We start from the raw sequence: 22,714 nt of genomic DNA on the forward strand, positions 1-22,714 counted from the left end.
ACAAACAATCCATCATCTGCATACAAACCCTTGCATGAGTACCAAATTCTTCGAGTTAGTAATGCCTCTCACCTTTATGAGCTTTGCATAACTCTTTCGGATGCAAAGCAACCCACTCCATCTTGCACGCTCTCATCCTTTACTAAACGCACTGCTTGCCTTGAGCACCATCAAATTTGATTGTCAACATCGAGTTATAGCTCAACTCTCATCCTTTACTAAACGCACTGCTTGCCTTGAGCACCATCAAATTTGATTGTCAACATCGAGTTGTAGCTCAACATTTATCCGTCATCCCAACCTTCATGTGTTAAATGTTCTTCCCAACTAGCTTATCCTCGTGGTGTCTCTCATGCAAAGGATTGATCATTACTTTGAATGTCAATCTCATATGCCCACTCCTCTAAGTAACTTCTTTTCCTACGCCTCTACGTCCATTACCCTTAAATGATCACACGTGCTAACTATCCTTAACGCAGTCCCACAAGGTCCCCCATGTTTATATGTCAAGTGTTTCTAAGTATATTTATCCCGCTCTGACACCATCTATCACGAGCTTAATTAATTTTACCTAAATTATGTGATATCTTTATGTGTCCATCCGCAAAAGACCAATCTTTCTGAAGCTTCTCATGGATCCCATAAGGACCTTAAAAAAAAAGACAAGCTAAAGAGAATGTTACTAATAATTCACAAGCAATCGATTAAATAAACATTTAATAGACAACACAAATTAAAAACATAAATTTCAAAAGCTGCGAAAGATCATAAGATAAAAGGTCCAAGATGATCCGCTACGACCAAAAATCTTTACAAGTGCACACATGTCATTGCTACGAAACAATACAACAAACTAACACTAGATACTATCCCAAAAGCCCATCCAAGCATACGCCACTCAAATAGCTCTTACGTTTTTGACAGTTTTTGTCTCTATACGATAATTGCATACAACTTGCATTTATAAACCTAAAACAATCACAAAAGCTAACCAAAATGAAACTATCAAACCTACCACAAACACTCCATATATTATACAAAACATGAATAAAACCAAAATGCAGAAATATACACAGCATTATATCGAAGATAGGCACGGATACAAATTCCATTCCACTCGAAGGCATCCAGACGTCCACAGGTATCTGTAATCTTCGCATGTCTAAGTTGTAAAAGGGACACACCAAGAACATCGATCACTTTTGTAAACAAGCTGAAAAGTTGAAGTTGGTCAGCCAATAAGAATGAGACAGAATCTTCTTCATCAAAAGGATTTTCATCACTGTTCTGCGAGGGTCTACAAATAAAGTATTCCGAAGGCCTTGAATGCAGCACGATGGGACGGATCTTGATTGGCCTTGTCCTCCGATTTCAAACGCACAAGCGACAGCAGGGCCTGCGCAATAGAAATGCTGCATATGACCCAACCTAGTAAAAGAGCGCGTCGCTGGGATATGGGAGTCTCAACTTATCTTTTTGACTCTTTAGACGTACTGCTCCGGTGAAACAAACCAACTTCATGGTGCATACAATAATATCAATTACACGTATTAAGTGAATGACTAAGATTATAATAAGATGCTTGCTAATTTCTTGAATCTCTGAGCAATGTTTAGATGATTGCCGCATTCGTAGACACCAAGCACAGACTTCAATGCCCTTGATAACATTGTTTTATCAGGTACAAATAAAGTCAAAACATCTTCCTGATTCTGATTAGACATGCACTCCGTTGCTGAAGGCTGATCACTGGCCTCTGCTAAAGTTGAAGTTAGCAATTTGAACCACTCTTCCAGAACATGTGCTTTCTGCATCATTCACAATAATATGGTATTAATATAACAATCACAAAGAAAACGAGGCAATCTAATTTTCCGAATGCGATAAAAGCATAAACTACAAATAGATATAGCAACAAGTAAGATATATCCGAACAGGTAGAAAACAAGGCAATCGGTTTCACAGTTCTGGACACCTGATTCCTGGTAAAGATCTTTCCATCAGTTTGCTAACTTTGATTTCTCACGATACATGGCTATCAATAGTATGTGGACTATCTATATCCAGCCACAATGAGGCACTACTGCACATTTTATAAATGGTCCAAGTACTCACTTTGAAATATTGTTGAATTGCATATCAAGTTGACACTGCTTGGATCAAGCTATATAGAGAGTAGACATTTTCTTGCTACTATCTTAAGGGCTTCAACATTTTCTTCATTGCACCATATATATATATTTGTGTGTGTGTGCATGTGTATATATATATATATGTGTGGGTACATGTGTATATATATATGTCTGTATATATGTATATATACATGTATGTATCTGTCTACATATATATATATATAACTTTTAAGATAGCATAGGTCTTTTTCCTTAGAAACTAAAACCTAAAAGTCAATCAAAGGAATTCATGTCTGACAGTAGCAGGAACGAAGTGATACTCAATTTTCAGATTAAGAAGGATCATATGATTCAATCTTCTATTCTTTCTGTAGCTCATTTGGAAATGATTTTTCTTCTGTTGTCTAAGACAATCATTACCAAAGGGAAATGAAAATGAACAGCTGTCATATGTAGCATGTATGACAAGATAAAATAGTTACTATTACACTCTTTGAACAGAGTTAGAAATTTATGCCATCTAAGAAAAACACTAACAGCAAACCTTCTTCTAACAGATTTAAGGTGCATTTTCAAATAAACTTCCAATATATATGAAGTAAGAGAAGATCAACAACAATACTAAGAACAAATTGTACTGACCTTAACAAGGAAATCTTTCAGAGCTTGGTCATCATTGGGTGAAACAAAGCCAAGCACATGCAACATTGTCAAAGTCATCTGGAAAAAGAAGGTTGTTAAGCCATAATGTCTGCTTGTGAAGGGATGCTTTGGTCTTCATTTGGATATTATTAAACTAACCTGCTTTGCAAGATTGTCTTTGTATTTGAAACTAGATGGTGTTGAAGATTGATCTGAAACTAATGATTCACGTACATGTTCTAGACTTTGAACAACATCAGAAAATGAGCTCCCATAGTCTGCATGGTAAAACAATCAACGTGCACTAGTATAGTAAAATTCTTGTGGTAGAGTTTCTTATTAAAATAGCTCAAGAGCTACTCGATAAAGGAAAGCTGAATGGGAAGGCTTTTAAAGATGATTAAAATTATAGCATCCCTTCACGAGGGATATCCATGGCACCAGCACAAAATTACTCCTTCATGATCTGAGTCAAGGGTTTGAATCATGAAATGACATCCCTGCTAGTAGGAATATCTCTAGTACAGTCACTCTACCCAAACCTTACATTGGCAATAGCTTCATCACAGGATACCCCTTTTATACCAACCATTGCACATTTGGAGTCTTCCAACCATATGACTGGTTTATTCATAAAGCATTTTATTGTGACACAACCCTTGGCATAACAATAACAAAAATGGAACTGATTCAAGTTGATAAATGAGATTGATAAGAAACAAATTGAAAGTAAGATGAAGTGAATTAGAAAGAAACTGCATTGAGGGACACTAATCAGCATGCAGCTGAGTTTCCAAACCTTGGGAGGGTAGATGAACATAAATTAAATAAAATTGAAAGGAGAATTCATAAATCCTACCTTGTACTGATAGCATCACAAATTCACTAGCAATATAATGTAAACAGAAAAAAAGTACCAGTTACAAAAATGCTTGAAATCAAGAAGAAGAGATCATTTAGAAACATTCAGTACTAAGGAAAGCAAGTTTATAATTTTTTTTTTATGAGTTCCAGGCTTCCAGCCCTCAAGCATTCAGTCAATTTTATCTTTTATAGTTCTTTTTGTAGAACAAGTCATTCCCATGCATTAATTGTTCTGTGTTTTATCTAGTTTAATCTCAATGACCTAGTGGATCCAAATTATATTCGGCAAATCAGAGGATAGTTATTACTAACCAAGCCTCGATGTTGGAACAGCTAAAGCAACTGCAGCATGTATCCTAATCTTAAAGTTGGTAGAATCACGAAGAAGCAATAGAAGAATACTGTAAACAGTAGGTGCCCTGCAGCAGAAATTAAGAGTGCCTATAATCAGAACAAACTGACAACCGCATCCAAGGTATTCGAGGAAGAAAGACAACAAACTGAAAAATAAAAACATCTACCCTGCAATGAAATATACACATTAAAGTATATAATGGAAATTTAAATGACAACATGAGAAACTATTGCTACAATTCAATGCAATTGAAAATGATGAGTTCACGGTCATTGAGTACTGAAAAATCAAAACTTTCAAGTAAACCAATAAAGTCCAAGAGTCCAGTGCCATAAAAATGTAACTGGTCATTATGGAACAAAGATCACTGATAAGTGTTATTTGATGGTTAAGTAGAGAGAAGGGCTCTCAGTGGGTTCCTCCCATAAAACAAAGGAGCCATTCTTCTTGGTGACTTCTCTTTGTCCCACATATGTCAGGCAAAATAGTATTGAACTCTATGCTTGAAGTGTCAGTAAATTGAAGAAATTTGGATTTCAGACCTTGAACACTGCACTGATCATAATTTTTTGTGAATTTAGTTTGAACTTTATGATGTAAATTTTGAGGAAAGTACATAAAATGTAAAGTATATGTGGCTCCAACTTGTCAGTATGTACATCGAAAATTTGCATACCATGGCTGCTTCATGGAATATTCAATTCTTATATTGTTTCAGTCTAACAAAATGCAATTGCTTATTTTTTCCTTTTCAATTTCAGAAACTTTTGCATGTAATTCATCATTAAATTGTCATTGCATTTCTTCCACAAATAAGCTCACCATGCAGCTATATGGAAAAAACACTACTATAATTGTTGTTGTACCTCCTACAAGTGAAATTGATAGAGAATTCAAACCCTAGAAGTCATTCCAGTAGTCAATAGTAAAGCGAATCTGAAATTTTAGTCAAACAAGATGCACTGAAGTAACATCAATTAGGCTTACTGCAGTCCTGTAACCTAGAAAATTAAAGAACAAAAGCCCATGATTTGTGAAAATGCAAAATAAAAAATTTTATAGGCATATACTATTTTATTAGCTAAATCATATGCAAAAAAAAGCATATAAAATATGTATCACGAGAGAAAACTGATCACCCAACACTATACAAGGAATAACAAATTAATATAGTAGGTTCCCGAAGCTATGTCAATATACCATAAAAGCAATTCCATAATACAAAGATATTTAAACATTATTGTAGAAGGTTAAAGTAGTAAATTCATAAAAAGATCAACTCAGCGAACTTCTAAATTCAAAATATTTATTACATGTAACTGCTAACCCAAAACATCTGTACGAAATTGTTTTTCATATTGATACAGCCAATATTTCGAGCCAATTGAGTTCTCTACATGCGAATATTTTCAGAATATTTTTTGGATTAAGGATGAGAATATTTTTTAGAATAATCCTTACTTTGGGGATATTTCTTCACCACTCTATAAATAGGGGCTCTCATGTATACTTCAGGATCTGAACTTCAATTTCGACCATCATGTAAGACCTCAAAACTTGGGTGTCAAGGTGATCAAGTAGGTACATACATACATACATACATACATATGTATGTATGTATTCTCAATGTAGGGTTTGGGGAAGGAGATCAAAATGTGTAGACTTTCAAATGCAAATGCAAATGTATTGCGCATAACCACATTTGCATAGGAGTTGTAGATAAATCACAAATTTTATTTTGGAATGTTTAATCATATAATGTAATTTATTAACCCGTAATACAAAAAAACTTGGTTATTAATAATATATCTAATGGTTATTAATAGGTGAAGCTAGGAATATTATCTATAAATATAAAAAAATCTTTTAAAAGATATAGGATCCAAATACAGCATTTATGATTTGAAATAATAGAAATACATCAATCAAGAAATTATTAGAGAAGTAAAAAAAACGAACACACTGGTGCTTCGAAAACAAGAAAAATATTGTAAAAAAACTATTGCAATGATAAACTGTTAAGGAAGAGAAACCAGAAAATTCAAAGTTCACCGTATCACGGTGTACCGCTCAGTACAGGTAGTACGTACCGGTCCAACAAGGGATCAATATGAGTGGTACATACTAGTCCGTCGATACACCCCCACTATACTGTATGTCTGAACATTAGTACATACCATACCGATAGTCGGTACACCGGTAAAGCAAACCATGTTAGAAATATCAAAATAGACACTAGAAAAAAATCAATTTTAGCACCACTTCATCCCCAAAACAATAACTAATATAATTAAATATCAGGTAAACTTGATCTTCATTAAATATAGTAAGCTCAAAGATTAGTGCAACAAACAAGCCAATAGATGACTCTTTTTTTTCATCTTTACTTTGAAGTCACTTTGGTCTCAAAACATAATACGTGGAGATAGGACAGATATTACATGCAGAGAAAATTAAGTAGCATTTGCATATTCTTTTAACGATTCACCATCACTTCAACACCATAAGAAATTCTATGTCGCATGGCCATACAAATTAATAAAGTACTAAGTATAATGAGGTTGAAATCTGAAGATGTTTTAATGTAAAGCAATAAAACATTGAAAGAAAACATGTAATACACAACATCATTGGACAAATTGAGATAACCTTACCAAGACATATCATGTAGCTTTATTGTTTCATTCATGAATAAGTTGCTTAAGGCATGACAAACATTCCATTGAACCTGAAACACCAAAGAGTTAATAAGTTAACAAAGACCATCGGAAGATTTTAAATCAACCTACCTCCATACAATTATTTGTAAAGAATGAGGTTTTGCCATTGAATTTGTTTTCTCAAGGTGCTTGGTCAACAAGATATTAGTCATCACTTATCCTAGAGCAAAATGTAGCGAAGCAAATGCTTGACATACCTTTACATTACCAGTAGTCACACAAGAAACAAATGCTTGCACCATTCTCTCAAGCCAGTGGGCATTTCCATGAAAAGCTGACTTTGAACCACTGCTGATGAAAAATAACCAGTCATTTCTTTTCTACACTAATATAAGAAAGACAAATGCACTAGTTAACTAATAGAATACCATTAGTACCTTGGCAAACTTTCTGCAGAATGATTAGTTAATCTGATAAATCTTGAAAGGTTTCCAAGAGCCCTCACAGCATTTGACTTAATCTATAAAAATAAGTTAAAATTTTAGGAACTGTTGGAGTGAAATTCAAATATTGACAATAAGAAATACTGAGTGAATCTCCTAGACATGAGCAAAATGGCACACCTATCTTCATTTTGAAATTTTCTGAAAGGAACCACGATGCTGATTTAGAGATTTGTTAAAGCAATTAACGGAAAAGTATAAAAAGAAGAACAAAGAATTACATATAATTTTTAATGACCAAGAAAAGCCTGTAATAGTGTTCCCAGAGGTTTATTTTGATAGATTTGCAAAAGAAAATGTATCTCCTAATTATATTGATGGCAATATAAGAAGAGGAACAAGGCTTACAGGAGGAGCTAGTGATCATGGGAACATTCTACTCTTGCAAGAAGGGAAAGGGATGAGCTTGATGGTCTTGGGATCCCATGGACACATTGATGAGAAACAGGTTCAGTCTGGTGATGAGACACTATCTCCCTTGTTGTCCACGTTTCACGAATTCTATGGAGATGCAACATCGTCAACAACCATCGTCCAATGTTGGCAACAACATCGTGGTACCACTACTCAAGAGTCAGGGTACGATGGTCGAGTAGTATTTACTCATAGCTAGTGACTTAAAAAGCGCTAAGCGCTTGCCCGAGCGAAGTGAGGCGTTTTGAAATATTAAAATATAAAAAAAAATAATATAATTGATAAATATGATTATATAAATAAAAATATAATATTAAAATAAAAATATCTAAAGTACCATCCTAATATATTCCATTGCAGGCTTATTTTACTGTTAAGAGCAAAGGGATATATTTGTTTTGTACAATAGTTAACAATCTACTATTAACAGTATATTATTTACTATTTACAGTAGTTAAAGGGAGAGAAAAGAACTTTTAACAGTAGCAAAAGGGAAGAAAAGTGTCATTGACAGTAGAAAGTGAGGAAGGAGAAGGCAGCGGTGACGGAAGAAGCTGCGGACGACAGCAGTAGTGGAGGAAGAAGTTGCAGATGACAACTGTGACAACAGAGGAAGCTACGGACGACAGCAGCAACAGCAGTGGAAGCTACAGACAGTAACAACGGTAGTGATGGAAGCTGCAGACGACGATGTTGTGGGCAGAGGAAGCTTCAAAGGTGTCCATCGATAGTGGAGGAAGCTACGGTCCTCTCCCTCGATGGTGGAAGGAACTGCACATGGAAGTAGCAGCGGCAAAAGGAAGCTACGGACGAAGGCTAGGCCGTCAAACCCGTCCATCAGCACTAGAGGAAGCTTCAATCCACCACATCTGTAACGGAGGCAGTAGCAGAAAGCATTGGCACCAGACGCAAAAGCAGCGCTAGGGTTGATGGCTCGAGGTCGCATAGGTGTGCAGGGGTGGCTTTTGCGGATAAGAAACTAGGCACTATTGAACCGAACCAAACTTAAAGTCTAGTTCGATTGCTTCATTTGAATCAGGCGCTCGGCGCCTAGGTTCAAGTGAGCACCTAGGTGGCACCTCATTGAAGCACGTCGCCTGGTTCACCCATAAGGCGCTCGGGCCTCGCCTTGCCTCGCCTCACCTGAGCACCCGGGCACCTATTTAAATCACTGCTCAGGGCACATAGGTTTCGGATCACAAAGCACGAGGATCCGTGCAGCTCATTTATGGCTGCAAGGATAAGGGGCAGGGGAAGGGAAAGGAATGGATGATCCGTCTCAGATGCCATAAAGCCTACCCAATAGTGACACTGATGGGAATTCAACATATTCACAGCCTTCCCACCATTATGATGGAATAACCAACATATACATGGTGGAAGTTGGTCATTCTTCTCTAGGTAAGATATGCAACAATGATATGATGACAAATCCTATCATACCTGTTGCGATCCTATTTGTTATATGAGCCTCCTACCATAAAGCCATCAATGATGATGCGGCATCAACGTGCTTCTCATAAGAGCCTCCTATCACAGAGTCATCAATGATGATGCAGCAACGACTATGACCACATTATTACATCAATGGGTCCTACAGACGACATTCTGTCCATCATATCGAGGATCCTAGACGACACTCAATATTGGACCCATATTGATCCTAGATGTATTGGCCCGGGTTCGAGTAGGTATTTGTCTTTGGTTTACATTTCATTTAGTATTTTATAAACATATATATTGTTTATAAACCTATTTTGATTCGCTAGGAAGGTCCCTTGTGAGCTCAACACAAAGATTTTTGTAATATCGAGTCAACTATGCTAACAAAGCAAGAGCAAGACTCAATTTTGTATCAGAATGTCTCAATTTGTGTTGCCTCTCTAGATGAGACATTTTCATTAATCCATATCTTATTTTTCAAAAACAAACTATCTAATTTGATAATATATAACCAGAAAAGGGGATATATTAGGTTAAAATAGATTATTTGGGAACGTCTTATGTATGTACCAAAATCTGGTGCATACCAGTATACTGACACTCAGTAGACTTGTATGGACCAATCTTTTTAACTGGTCCACCCAGTGACCGATATAGCATCAGTACCCGAAATGGCAGACCTTGACTACTACATATCAAGAAGAAGACAATAGATGTTGTCACATGGTCAAACAACCACAACAGCCATAAAGAAATAATTACACAATCTTAAATCTTAATGTCTGTTGAGCTTCATAAATTCTGGCTCATACCTTGCCTGTGATTTCTCTCGTCCCTAAAAGAATCAACAGTATTTTTAAAATTCTTAAGATATTAGAAATTAAAATCTTTACTCAGAAAATTGTAGTATTCTTAGAGAAGGGTTCAAGTGCTTAATGTTTTGCTAATATCAGTCGCAACATCTTGTGGCATCGTTATACCAAGACACCAGGATCTCAACCAAAATGGATACAGTAGAATTCGATATTTGACTTCATCTGTCGCCTAACTATGCTGGAATAATCACAAATGAACTGAACAGTCTATTTTGACTTAAAACCAGTGATGTATTAATCGAGTGCTTCAACCAAGAGAGAGGTCACCATTAGGACTCCGTAGCATCATGTTGCATCAGATGATGAAGGGGACTGGATAAAAGAGCACATGTTTCTTATTTTAATGCATAATTTTCCATATATTAAAGTTGTAATGATCTCTAACTCCCATGAAACCTAAATCCAGGTTCCTGATTACAACTCATGAATCTTTTCCATCTCAGCAACATGATTCAGAACTTGGGATCATAGACAAAAAGCTATGACAATAAAAGAACTAAACCAAAAATAATAATAATAATAATAATAATAATAATAATAATGAATCTCTCTGAGTTTTCTGCTTCCATTACTAGCAACCCAATTCGATGATCAGTTAATTACTTGGTAAAATAAATATATCTTACCTAATAATAGCAAATTAAGAAATCAGCATGTAGCATGATTCGAGATCAACATGAACCAACTGATCATCTCCACGAACCAAGAGAAGCATCTAGTATGTCTCTATCTACCACAGAAATAAACATTATGGTATACTGATGGCGTCATACCAGTCCAACCAGATAACAGAATGGTGGCAAAGAACTGTGCCACCTATATACCAAACATAAACCACAATTTTAGAACTTTTAAGTATGTACTGATCATATTAATACCATAATAATTAGCTTCTATCAGTTGATGAGTTCCTGTTCTTGTACTAGACCAAAAATTTTGAACTTTGGCACCTACACCAGTACATTGACTTAGATGGTTTACATTCTAGATAACAAAGTCATATGATGTACAACCTTTTTGAGAAAATATGGTTCCTCCTAGAGAAAAAAACAAGGTGAATAGGATGGTTTTCATTAAACCAGGGTTCGCCATTTCGGGTACCAGACCCGTTTCGGAGATTTGTCAGGTCAGTACGTATCAGTCTGCACTAGTGTACCAACACGGTACACTGGGGCATGCCGATAGTGACTCGGGCGATCTGCATCTCGGTCACTGGTCATACCAGTTCTTGCCACCCATACCGTGCCACCTCGGGTGGTACTACATGACGAGTTTATTAAAATTGTCGAGTTATTTTCTTGTGTCTTCCTTGGCCCCAGTTCCTTTAATTGCCACATCCTATTCCCCCAAACCTATGCCACAATCAAGCGCTTCTTCCTGACGCCACTCCTTGGCCACCACACCCACATTTGAGTACGTTCTAATGCCCCTCTTGATTCCAGTCTAAAAGAAGCAGAAGAAAATAAGGAGAAATAGGACAATCAGAAAAGATGTAACAGCCTAGGGAAGAAAAACTGTAGGGGAGAAAGAGAGGAGAGGAGAAGGAAGAACTGCTCATCACCTATACCCTGCTTCAGGTTGCTGCTCATGGCTCTCATGGAAGAGAATCGAGGGATGTTATCAGCAGAGAAGCAAAGATGGAGAAGAGAAAGAAGAAAAAGAAAGGAAGGATAAGAAAAAGACAATGAAAAAGAAAGTAACAAGAAGAACACGAAAACATATTCCTTTTGTATATTTTATATTTTTATCATATAAAATTAATTTATTATTGTACACATTTATATTTTAAAATTTTATTGAAACATCAGACCTATCAGTCTGGGCAATTATCCAAATGACCCAAGGCATGGCCAGTTCAAGTAATAGTTCAATCTTGATAACTATAATTTAGAATCCATTTTGCTAGTATTTTCACAAAATATTGTCGACCTTTTCAGGAACACAAACCAAATAACTGTCACAATTCAGTGTATCCATATATGTAAACAAATAGGCATTTGCTATATATTAGAGCATCAACAGGTTCAACACATCTTTTACATCATACCAACAGAAAAGAGAATGTAAGAAGTAAATATGGTTGATACAAATATGATGCAACATATTTGGTTGTAAGTTGTAAGTTGTAACCACCTCACCTTATCACCATCCTTAGTTAATCGTAGTGCACTTTCAACTAAAAGAGAGATAGAGTCAGAAAGCCTTATTTCACCTGCATCTGAGAATTTTTGAACTTAAAATGAAATATAGGTAAAAAGCCTGTAAAATAAGACAAATGGCAACAAATCTAACCTTCAGATCTATCCAGGTCCAGTTCAGTTGCTCTGTGGCGAAGGGCATCACATATATTTGCTAGAGCCCATGAAGCGGTAATCCGTACCTGGATGAAGAAAAACATAATTGTAATAAAACTAGCCATTTTAAAGATAAGAAAACAAAATTGTAATTCTAGTAACGGTAGCAATATTAAAAACATAAAAGTAGGTACCGAGGCTATGGGACCATGTGAATTATAATCAACTGCACGTATAAATTTGTCAATCACTGTTGATCTGAAAAATGGCACTCCGATGAAAGTGAAATGTAACTCCAGATTCTAAATCACTGCAATTTGAGATGCAAGAACATCCAAGATAGAATTACCGAGAAACAATTTCTGAGAAACATGTTATGACACCAATGGCTCGACATGCAGCTGATCTGACAGAAGGAACTCCATCACCGAATGCTGCAGTAACCTATGGAATGCACATGGTAAATACTTCCATATACTACTTACCAAAAAAAATCCTAAATTTTTTGTTTAATAATAGAAACCGTCAATGATCTATGTTAGTATTTGTCACAACATACAGCTGAAGAAATAACAAATTCTTGTTTGTCCTCAGTCAAAGAGGAGAAAACACCTGATGTCATCCCAGCAAAGCATGTAACTGATGCTGCCCTCACCTGAATTAGCATAGGCATGAGTTGATCAGTATCTACCAAAAGAACTACAAGAAATTTTGTTTACAATCCGTGTAGAAAAAAAATGAATAACTCATTTTTACATGAAATTTCTACATCATTATGCACCATAAACCCTAGATGATTGTCCTCCAAACACGTGAAATCAAGTGAACTCAACCCCTATGTTTAATACTTCTGAAATATATTGATCGCCGTCTCACATTTGAATTTTGAATGCCAGATAAACATAAATCCATGAAATAGATATTGCTTTGAGATTTCAAAGTCCTTTGTGTGATTTTGAATACAAAAGCAATAAGAAATATGATGATGAACCCTCTTGCTGAGAAAAAATATATAAGAAGAACAAGACGGCAAGACGTTGAAGAATTCCACAAACCAGGCTAAAGTCGTTATCTAATATTCATCCACTATTTGTATAGAAGGCCCAAACTAGCAGGTATAAAGAATACAAAGTAATAGCAATAATGAGTCAGGAAGAGATCATATCTATAACTCATTCAGATATTCTTCTGCTGATCATCTAAGCTTAATAAAGATAAACAACAATAAAATAAGGAAACATGCATATGCAAATTCAGACTCATAAGATACATTAGGTTCAGACCGTGAACTATTGTGGTGCAAATTGAAAGACTAGACCTTGCAATACTATAACTTACAATTGGAGAGGCATGTGATAGTGACTCAGGTAGATGCTTTACGATAACCTCATTCCACTGCTCAAGCCCACATGAGACACAATCTCCATTTAAGGCCACTGGACCATCAAGTTCATATGAAGGAGCAGATGATATCTTCTTAATTCTGGTACAATCAGAAATACGCTGGATATCAAGTAATCTAAAATCTTGGAGGTCATCGGCTCCTTTAAATCCAGAGACTGCACGAAGGCACTCATCGAGAACCTAATTCACAAGCTTTAAATAATCAACTCATGTGGTTAAGATAGTGAAAGATTGAATGCAGCAATGCCTAAATTGTTACATTAGAAAATCACGAGATTTCAAACTATGCTTGAAACAACTAACTTGTACTTGTAAAATAAATTTATTGGGCCAGGGCTCAACCATCGCATTTTGCGAGTAAACATACAAGCAAACCATCATGTATGTATGGTTGTGAATACTAATGGGAAACAATGAAGATTCCTTATTTTCCATATGGCAAGGATTTAGACCTCAGTTGATACCTTCTCTAGGAACCATTTGGACTGCAACTGTGCTGATATACCAAGTGGTATAGCAACTTATCACCAGAAGAAAATATGATAGCAAACTGAACACCAACCGGTAATGACCTATATGGTCCGATATCAATCCTTGAATGAATGGGTATATACCAGCAGAACATTCTGCTCCAATTGGTATATAAAACCTTGTCATTTATAGAGAATGACAACATTTACAAAGAGTCAAGTCCACAATCTTTTTCTAAATTTGTTTTTATAAGATTTCTGTGAAAGCTAACATTAGAAAATATTGAACCTTTAAATCCAAGGAATTATAAGATTCAGTGGTGACCAACTGCAACAGCATTACTAGAGTCTTAATGAGCCTAATAGAATATTAAAAAAATGTTCTTTAATTTCTCTTTAAAGATCTGGCATGGTAGTGTTAATGGATGATGGTGAGAAGGGGAATGTTTGTATATAGTGAAGTGCATGATACTTTAAAACAATGTACCTTGAATAGGAACTATCTTGCCATGCCAAGCCACATATGCTGTACTGACACATGGGCAGGCCAAAATACATGGCAGTATGTTGTGTCAGGACAGTTTTGACACCCCACTGTGCCATGAATAGCAATCATTTTGTGAATTAACCCTAAATTCAGGCATCGACTTTTCATAATTTGAACTTTTTGCAAAAAAAATAATTTAATAGATCTTCAAAAACCCTACAAAACACCTGTCATTATTAAGGCCCATAGATTTAAACAGTGACAGGCTGTAGTAAGTTTTCGGAAATCCATCTACACTGCAGTCTGCTACAGGTCTGGGTCTTCAATGTAATACTCAACCAGAAACTGAAACTTTTTTTATTTCTCTTCAAAGAAGCATCATAACATAGACTTTCAAAGACATTCCACATAAATCTTGGAAATCAAAACTGAATTTTAATTTGAACCTTGGCTCCTTGAAGGAAAACACATGGAGGCATCAACTGAGATACACCTTCCATTCCAAGAGATGAAAACTAAAATGCCAACTCATTTCAAATTTGGAATTTTTCCATTGAGTCTAGTCTTTTGCAAACCAGAAAATGGAACAGAAGAGTTTATCGGCAATGAATCATTCAGCGAGCTCAGTAGCCAAATGTTCAACTAATAAAGAATCAATCAATTAAAACTAGATGAGACACAATGGAAAAAGGAAGACAACGGACGAGAATGGTACATGATCTCAAATTAAGGAACAGCTGTGCCCTTCTTAGAGCTGAATCATGGAGAAAATCCATATTGCTAAGCTCAAATCCATACACTAGCCTGCCAAAAGAATGGCATTTCAAGACTCTGTTTATGAATGGTGCCAATGGCCAGCTGGAAAGGGTGAGGCGTACCATTCTGTTTGCAACATGGTACTATTGAGAGCAGTATTGAGGTTTTGGGTTCTTTGCTTTTTTTGCGTCATCTCAAATTATTTGGACAGCACACCTATCTGAATCAGATAGAACAAGTTCATGCACGAGATTTGAGATATTGGTGTGAACCTTGATTTTTGGAAAGAAATTGCAAGACCTTACATTTTGTGGAAAGAAGATGGTTTCTTATATAAGTGGGTTGGTATTACCAAAATAGTTAGAAACAGAATCTGGCTGGGTCAATCCTAACAAAGATCATATTTTATTAAATTGTAGCACAGAATATTCGTTTCTGCAATGATTTGAAATACCGCCTAAACAGGTAAACACCAGGCAGTATGTATGTATGGCAGTATGTATGTACAGGATGGTATTTACCAGTCTACAGCTGAACCGACACGTGGACCAGGGCTTTTTGCCTAGTCCAGTCTGGTTCACAGGCTGCCTAGTAACCCACATAAACTGAGCTTACCCCTCAATTTGAAAATATTATTCTGTTAAGTTTATGTTTAGGGTTTTTAAATTTTAATAATCTTATTATGATCTCCGAGAGAGATTAGAAGAAGGTTGTTGTTACTAACCTTCTCTCTCGAAGATTTCAATGGTAGCAAAACATTCATGTAACCGACCTCAAATAGTTGGGACTTATGGCTTTGTTGTTGTTGTCATTGTCATCTTCCGATCTCTCTCGAAGACAATCAATCCTTTTGATCAATCCTTACCTAAAGCCACCTGACGCTGCCAACCCGACTGGTTACCGCTGGCATTGCCAGCCACCCATTGTTGAATAAGGAGAGGAACGAATGGCCAAAGAAATAGAAAGATTATTGAACATAATCATTAAAATTTGAAATCAACAAGCAGCATCCCATTCCATTAGGGACAACTTACCACTAGCTAAAGCTGTGAATTTCCTCATTATAGCTTATTAAAATGGCCAACAATAAAAAAATTAGTTGGAACTCATTTTTTGACATTATACTGAAAGATGAACAGGAACTGTTGGAATTCAAAAATAGACATATGCTTTCATAATTCCATTATGACATGTAGGACCATTTATCTTAGTAGATACGTATGTATAAGCTGCATTGTAGATACAAGGGTGATGAGTATTCAAATAAATGGTAAATTATAAGGATTGTCTACATATAAAGATTTTCAACTGTTATTATCAAATGATAAAAGAAAGTTACCTTAATAGCAGCCATAATGCATTTTTCTGTGGTTACTCCAACAGCTTTGCTAAATTCTTCCTTGCAAAAACCAGCTACTGCTTCACAGCTAGATTCATGATTCCTTGCGTGCAAAAGTTCATGAACACTATCAGATACTTGTCTCCAAAATCTAGTTACCATACTTGGATAGTTGTGTGCCACTGCTCTCAAGACCTAAAAGATAATGTCAAAAATCAAGAGTGCATGCCTGTATTGAATAGTATATAAAACATGAAGAAGAATTTATTAGATACCAATCAGCTAATCAGGAATGCACAATTTACGATTACACCTCTATCCATGAGAAATTTTTTAAATAAAAAACCCCTATCTCAGTATATTTTAGTAGCAAGCTGAGGAACAGGCTAAAGCATTCAAACAACGAAACAGATCTACAGAGCTACCAAAGCAACTAAGAGAAGAGTGATCAGAATCTACTAATTAAATAAATCATGGTTAAGTAAAACAAGCAGAAAAAAATAATAGCTTCCTCTAGATCTAGGAATTGTGTCTTTGCTCGGCTACAATAAAGCAAGACAAAAGACCGAGTAATTTGTCTAGTGAAAACAATATGTTAATAGCCTGTCTGCTTAAGTTCATAACAGTTCTAAACTCTCTCTCTCTCTCTCTCTCTCTCTCTCTCTCTCATTGCAATGCATTCTGTTCATTTAAATCAGCATTCCACTCCATCGTCCTGTTAACACTTTGCTTTGTAAAAGAATACTCAGCCCCCAGGTTGACAGTGGACAAGGTTTGCCTAGATGATACGAGGCTGTGACCCCTTAGTAGCCTAAACAGCACAATGGCAATTAAGCATAATGGACTTGAGCATAATGGACTTGCATACAGGAAGAATAACTGTTATTTCAACAGTTGCTCTATTTCTGAAAATCTTCTACTCAATTTGTCCAAAGATTTGGTAGTAGAAAAAAATTGGCTAATCTGGTGGGAATTAAAGGCTTGCAATCAGTAATCTCCAATGCATGATATATGAAAGAACATCATAAGAAGTGACTTTCATGAACTTGGTTGCTTGCTTGCCCAGAACTATAGGGAAGATCATAAACTCTGAATTGTATAGGGTGCATTATAATTTGCATCTTTATATTGACACCACCATCATCATACTAGTGCTTGCTTTCTAACCACTTATCCAGAAAATCTTTAGTTTTATTTTGTAGATGATTCACATTATAAGTTTCCATTGTTTGGAAATTTCAAGAACTGGGGCTTTTTTTCATTGTCATCATTATTGGATACCCTTTAAGCCTTTATCAACTCTTTGATCCATCAAAGGAAGCTACTGCTACCAAGGTGAGCCTCCTAAGATGGCCCAAAATGCTAAAAGCCATGAAGAATATACTAAGTCTTCATCAGCATTTTGTAATTTGTATTACATTCATCTAGGAGAAAATTAATTCAGTACTGGCAAATTCAATCAAAATGCAATTTAAGAACCTTTACAATTTACATACAACTAACAACTAGAAAAAATAAGCACTAAGATATTATACCTGAAGGGCCTCAAAAACAACACTTGGATGTCTCCTCTTCTCCGATAAGTGAAATAAAGTAGAGAATATGGATGGCTCTAGTTGGTCATGAGAAAAACCTGAACAGATCAAAGTTTCAGTTTACATTGTCACTTGTTTAGAACATCTAATAATCATAAATAGATTTGCATCACTAAACCTTACGTTGGAGTCTGAAAACAAAACAACAACTACCCAAAGTTTCTAAGGCAAGCTTATTGATTATTACAAACATACTATAAGCATACAACAATTCAGCAAATGATTGACTTGCATAATCTAACCAAAAGTTAACTTCAATTCCCTCATGAACCAACTACAAAGTTTGAAAATAATTGGACATACAGCAATAGATTCAGAAAAACATTTATGATTAAAATACTACTACTTTATTTCAAACCAAGAGGGTCAGTTTTAAAGCAACTCAATGTTACTCATGTGCAGCGAATACATTTTATATCAATGTGTCTCAAACACTAGCCTTATGACTTGAGCCTGATGCTGAAATCCCTTATTTTGATAATTTTCTGAAAATAAAAAGTCTCACACTTAATTCAAACACAGGAGCAAAACCAAAATTTGGAGATGAGAGAAAGGGAAGGCTTTTCCAAGGAAAAATTACTAGATCATATTAGTGCTGTTGCCTATTTTCTTCATGCTTTTGCAAGAAGAAAAACTAAGCAATAAAGAGATTTTTGGGGAACTACAATTGTCATGGCTGGGTCATCAAGAAGGATTCAGATAGACAATATAGAAAGGCCTTTGCACAATTCCATTATACAAAGAGAAATTATGTTCCTAAAGAATGGTTTGGTTCACATTCCTTTTACACCTGTGACAAGAGATCGATGCTTTCCCTTGATTTTTGCAAAATCCATGGGATCAAATTAATCATCTAAATTGAACAGAAACACAAAACATGAAAGATCACTGGTTCCAAGTCTGCATGCATAATAGGAGACTTTTGTCTAATATATGAAAATACTGAAGGAAATTGTTTTTTCCAATTTTATCCTATTTCATGAAAATCAAACATGTATTTAAATTAAAGGTTAATGGCAGGTTGTTCTTTTACCTCCCACTCCAATCCTGTTTTGTACACACAGTCTCAATCAGAGATATCAGCAATCTCATTATAGGTAAACAGCAATCTTTGTGGTAATCATTTCTTCCCGTACCATGTCACAATTCCTCATGCCTTGTTTTCTTAATAGCTTTTTGTTATTGGAAAAGCACATATATTTGTTGTTTGCTTTTTCATCCATTTGTCAAGCTATCTTGAGTTTATTAACTTCTCTTTTTTAATTGGTTATGATATGCTATAGAATGGTCAAGTCATTTACACATCTTTACATTCTTGGATAACAATAACATTATCTAAAATAACAACCCTCTTGAATGCCTTAAAGAATTACACCATCACATTGACAGAGACCCTGTTCCATCTTTATGAGTTGATGTCCGCAATTGTTCTATAGATGGCATTGATGCAAGCAAAAGATGAATATGTGAATCATGGATCAAAATGTCAATCAGGTTGGCCATACCAGTATGGTAATGGTATGCACTGTTATATCATGTGTTGGTATAGGTTGGTACTGGTCAAACATGCGTTCGTAATTTCGTACTATACCGGTGTTTCGAGCTTAGCTCGGCATGGTACGGTATGAGTGTACCGAGCAGTATGCTATGGTGTACCGCTCGGTATTTTTATATATAATAAAAAAGTTAAAAAATAAAAAAATAAAAGGATGTCGCCTCGTTTCTTCTCCCCGCGAAGCCTCGGCGATGTTACTGAGGCTTCTTCTCCCCGCACGGATGAGGAGAAGTCGTCGACGACGCCGAGGCCTCGTCGCCTCAGACGAGGAGGCAACATGTCATATACGCGTTCGACGAGGGAGGGCGGCGACAGATCAGGATCGTCGAGGGAGAGCGACGTCGGATCTCCAGGTTCTCCCTTTTCTTCTCCCTCTTCTTCCTTCTCCCTCGGTTAATACTGCCCGGTAGCAGGCGGCGACGATCGAAATCGACCGTTACCGATCGATTTCGAGCGGTAACGGGGCGGAAACATCCCCAATCAACGGTACCGCCCGGTAGCAGGCAGTCCGCATACCGGTTTGCTGGCGAACCGAAACGGACCGCTCGGTACAAGCGATATCATTCGAAATTAAAATCCTTGGGTCAAACAGCTACAAGCAAAGAGAGAGAACAGATAAAAGAAACATGAGGGAAGGAGAGGATGGAGGCATACACTTAGAGTATTTGATAGACAAGAACGAAGGTGACCTCCTTATGAACGTAGGGGTAATAGAGGAGAGGCTCAATGGAGGTAGTGGCACGTTGGGATTGGTCCGCCTTGTTCTTGCTGCTCATCTTGGAGTTGGAAAAGGAAAGGGGGAGAGAGAGAAGGATTACAGCTGTCTAGATTTATTAAAAAAAAAAGAAGAAAATATCCCCAAATCAGTCCTGGGAGGTAGGCTTATGGTAAGTAAAGTTCAGTATCAATTAGCTTATCACCTGACAGGTCTGATATGGTAAGCTTATCAAGAAATAAGCTCAAATTTGGACCAGACCAAGTAAAATTGCCTGATCAGCATATTGGTCAACCATTGAACTGGTAAATACCAAACCATACCTCCCAGTACAATTGAGACTTAAATCCATGACATAAATATCATCCCAATCCATGAAAGTATCTGCTTGAACAAAAATACAAGTACATATTCATGAGAATAACTTCCAATTCATCTTAGGATAGTAACAACTGTAAGTTATGACATTTAGTCAACAACTTTACAAAGTTATCAAAATATCCTTGCCTCATTCGATGTAAATGTCATCTTTGGCTGCATAACAAATTCTGATGAACACAAATTGAATTCCTCAGAAAATTAATGCTATAACAATTTCCCCAGAATACTTTTCCTGCTATTGCCTACCTCTTCAACAGAACAACTAGCACTAAGTACAGATGATACAACAAAACAATATATCAGAAGCAAGAGGAGAAATGTTGTGTAGAATGAGAAGATAAACTACATCATGCATAGTGCAAAGTTGGTGGAAAAGTGAAATCTTGTCTACCAAACAAGAACAATTACAGATCAAAAGTCTCTATGGAGACATTCGGATTGGTTAGTGCATTGTTACACAAGTGACATGTCTCAGTTTTAAATCCACGTATGAGCGTCATGTACATCATTTGATGTAATGGTAATTTCTTCAAATTTAAAAAAAATTGAAATATGTCATGACACACTAAACTTCTTTGCACAGAAAAAAAAACAACAAGCAACTATTTAGAATTGATGAAATACAATATCAAGCATTAAGACCCGACTGGCTAATATGTTCAGTCCTAAAAGGCAAAACTAGTGTGCCAAAGCAATGTAGGAAAGAAATAAAGGAAACAAATATAGGAAGAAAGACTGAAACATTTATAAGAAAACCAAACTGGATATAAACTTCATTTGTCTAAAATTGTGGTACTAAAACTGAATATTTGAACTGGAAAGCTTGTAATTATAAAAATAAACTAACCATGTAAAATATCTTCCTCAAGCAATTTTAAGACGAGCAATAAAGGTGGGGATCTGGAAAATGATGCACCTAAGCAACTAAGAGTGTTAACCTGTAAAAATAGTTGTAAATTTTAATGTTGTCAAACATCATCATTTTCAGAGGAAAAGCAAATTAAAACATACCAGAAGACCAATATTTTCATTTTTTGAGGCAAGGATTTCCTTCGTTTTTGAATGCAAGGATGTAATTGCAGTTGGTAGCAAATCCCCAGGCATGCGACCATATCTGTTAAATAGTAAATTATAAACAAACATAATGCAAAATAATATGACAAAAGAAAAGATAAATTGACTACTGTTAATGCCTTAATGGTTTATACGCAATAAAAAAGAAGCAAGTCTGATATGACATCTATTAATGGTTTTTACATTTTAAACATTGGCCTGGTAGTGATTTATCAAACCCACTTACCAAAGATTGAGGGTTTGAAACCTTATCCGATATATTTTTATACCTTAAACATTGTTTGGTGTACCAGATGCAATTACCAAAGGGTTTGAAATCTCATCTCACATATTTTACACCTTAAATATTGGTCTAGTTATGGTGTACCAAATCCACTTACCAAAGGTTGATGGTTCGAGACCTCATCTGATATATAGCATCTTAAACATTGGTCTAGTAGTGGTGTACCAAACTCGCCAAAGGTTGAGGGTTTGAAACCTTATATGACATATTTCCTAAAATATTGGTCTGATAGTGGTGTACCAAACCCACTTACCAAAGGTTGAGGGTTTGAAATCTCATCCAATATATTTTTACACCTTAAATGTTGGTCTGGTGGTGGTGTACAGACTTACCAAAGGTTGAGGGTTCAAAACCTCATCCAATATATTTTTACACTTTAAACATTGGTTTGATAATGGTATACCAAACTCACTTACCAAAAATTGAGAGTTTGAAACCTCATCCAAAATATTTTTTACACCTTAAATATTAGT

At 35.9% G+C, this 22,714-nt stretch overlaps 1 protein-coding gene across 8 annotated transcripts in view; it reads right to left on the minus strand.

Moving 5' to 3' along the window:
* Positions 1-1,012: 1,012 nt before the first annotated feature.
* LOC135616794 (uncharacterized) overlaps positions 1,013-22,714 on the minus strand; it is a 33,251-nt gene continuing 11,549 nt past the window's right edge. For 5 of the 8 annotated variants that reach the window (XM_065116407.1, XM_065116410.1, XM_065116411.1 and 2 more), the window contains 17 exons: positions 21,896-21,998; positions 21,732-21,822; positions 18,174-18,271; positions 16,639-16,833; positions 13,521-13,766; positions 12,742-12,837; positions 12,532-12,626; positions 12,373-12,440; positions 12,181-12,264; positions 12,027-12,106; positions 7,091-7,173; positions 6,911-7,004; positions 6,648-6,721; positions 3,951-4,057; positions 2,934-3,052; positions 2,775-2,852; positions 1,013-1,808 (listed from right to left, as the gene is read on the minus strand). In XM_065116407.1, the coding sequence (XP_064972479.1) occupies positions 1,569-1,808; positions 2,775-2,852; positions 2,934-3,052; positions 3,951-4,057; positions 6,648-6,721; positions 6,911-7,004; positions 7,091-7,173; positions 12,027-12,106; positions 12,181-12,264; positions 12,373-12,440; positions 12,532-12,626; positions 12,742-12,837; positions 13,521-13,766; positions 16,639-16,833; positions 18,174-18,271; positions 21,732-21,822; positions 21,896-21,998 (1,951 nt within the window). In that variant the 3' untranslated portion in view covers positions 1,013-1,568. The remainder of the gene's footprint in view (positions 1,809-2,774; positions 2,853-2,933; positions 3,053-3,950; positions 4,058-6,647; positions 6,722-6,910; positions 7,005-7,090; positions 7,174-12,026; positions 12,107-12,180; positions 12,265-12,372; positions 12,441-12,531; positions 12,627-12,741; positions 12,838-13,520; positions 13,767-16,638; positions 16,834-18,173; positions 18,272-21,731; positions 21,823-21,895; positions 21,999-22,714) is intronic. The other 3 variants (XM_065116409.1, XM_065116414.1, XM_065116408.1) reach the window with 2 other exon arrangements.

The sequence above is a fragment of the Musa acuminata genome, chromosome BXJ2-7 (assembly GCF_036884655.1).
Source record: "Musa acuminata AAA Group cultivar baxijiao chromosome BXJ2-7, Cavendish_Baxijiao_AAA, whole genome shotgun sequence".
Taxonomy (NCBI): domain Eukaryota; kingdom Viridiplantae; phylum Streptophyta; class Magnoliopsida; order Zingiberales; family Musaceae; genus Musa; species Musa acuminata.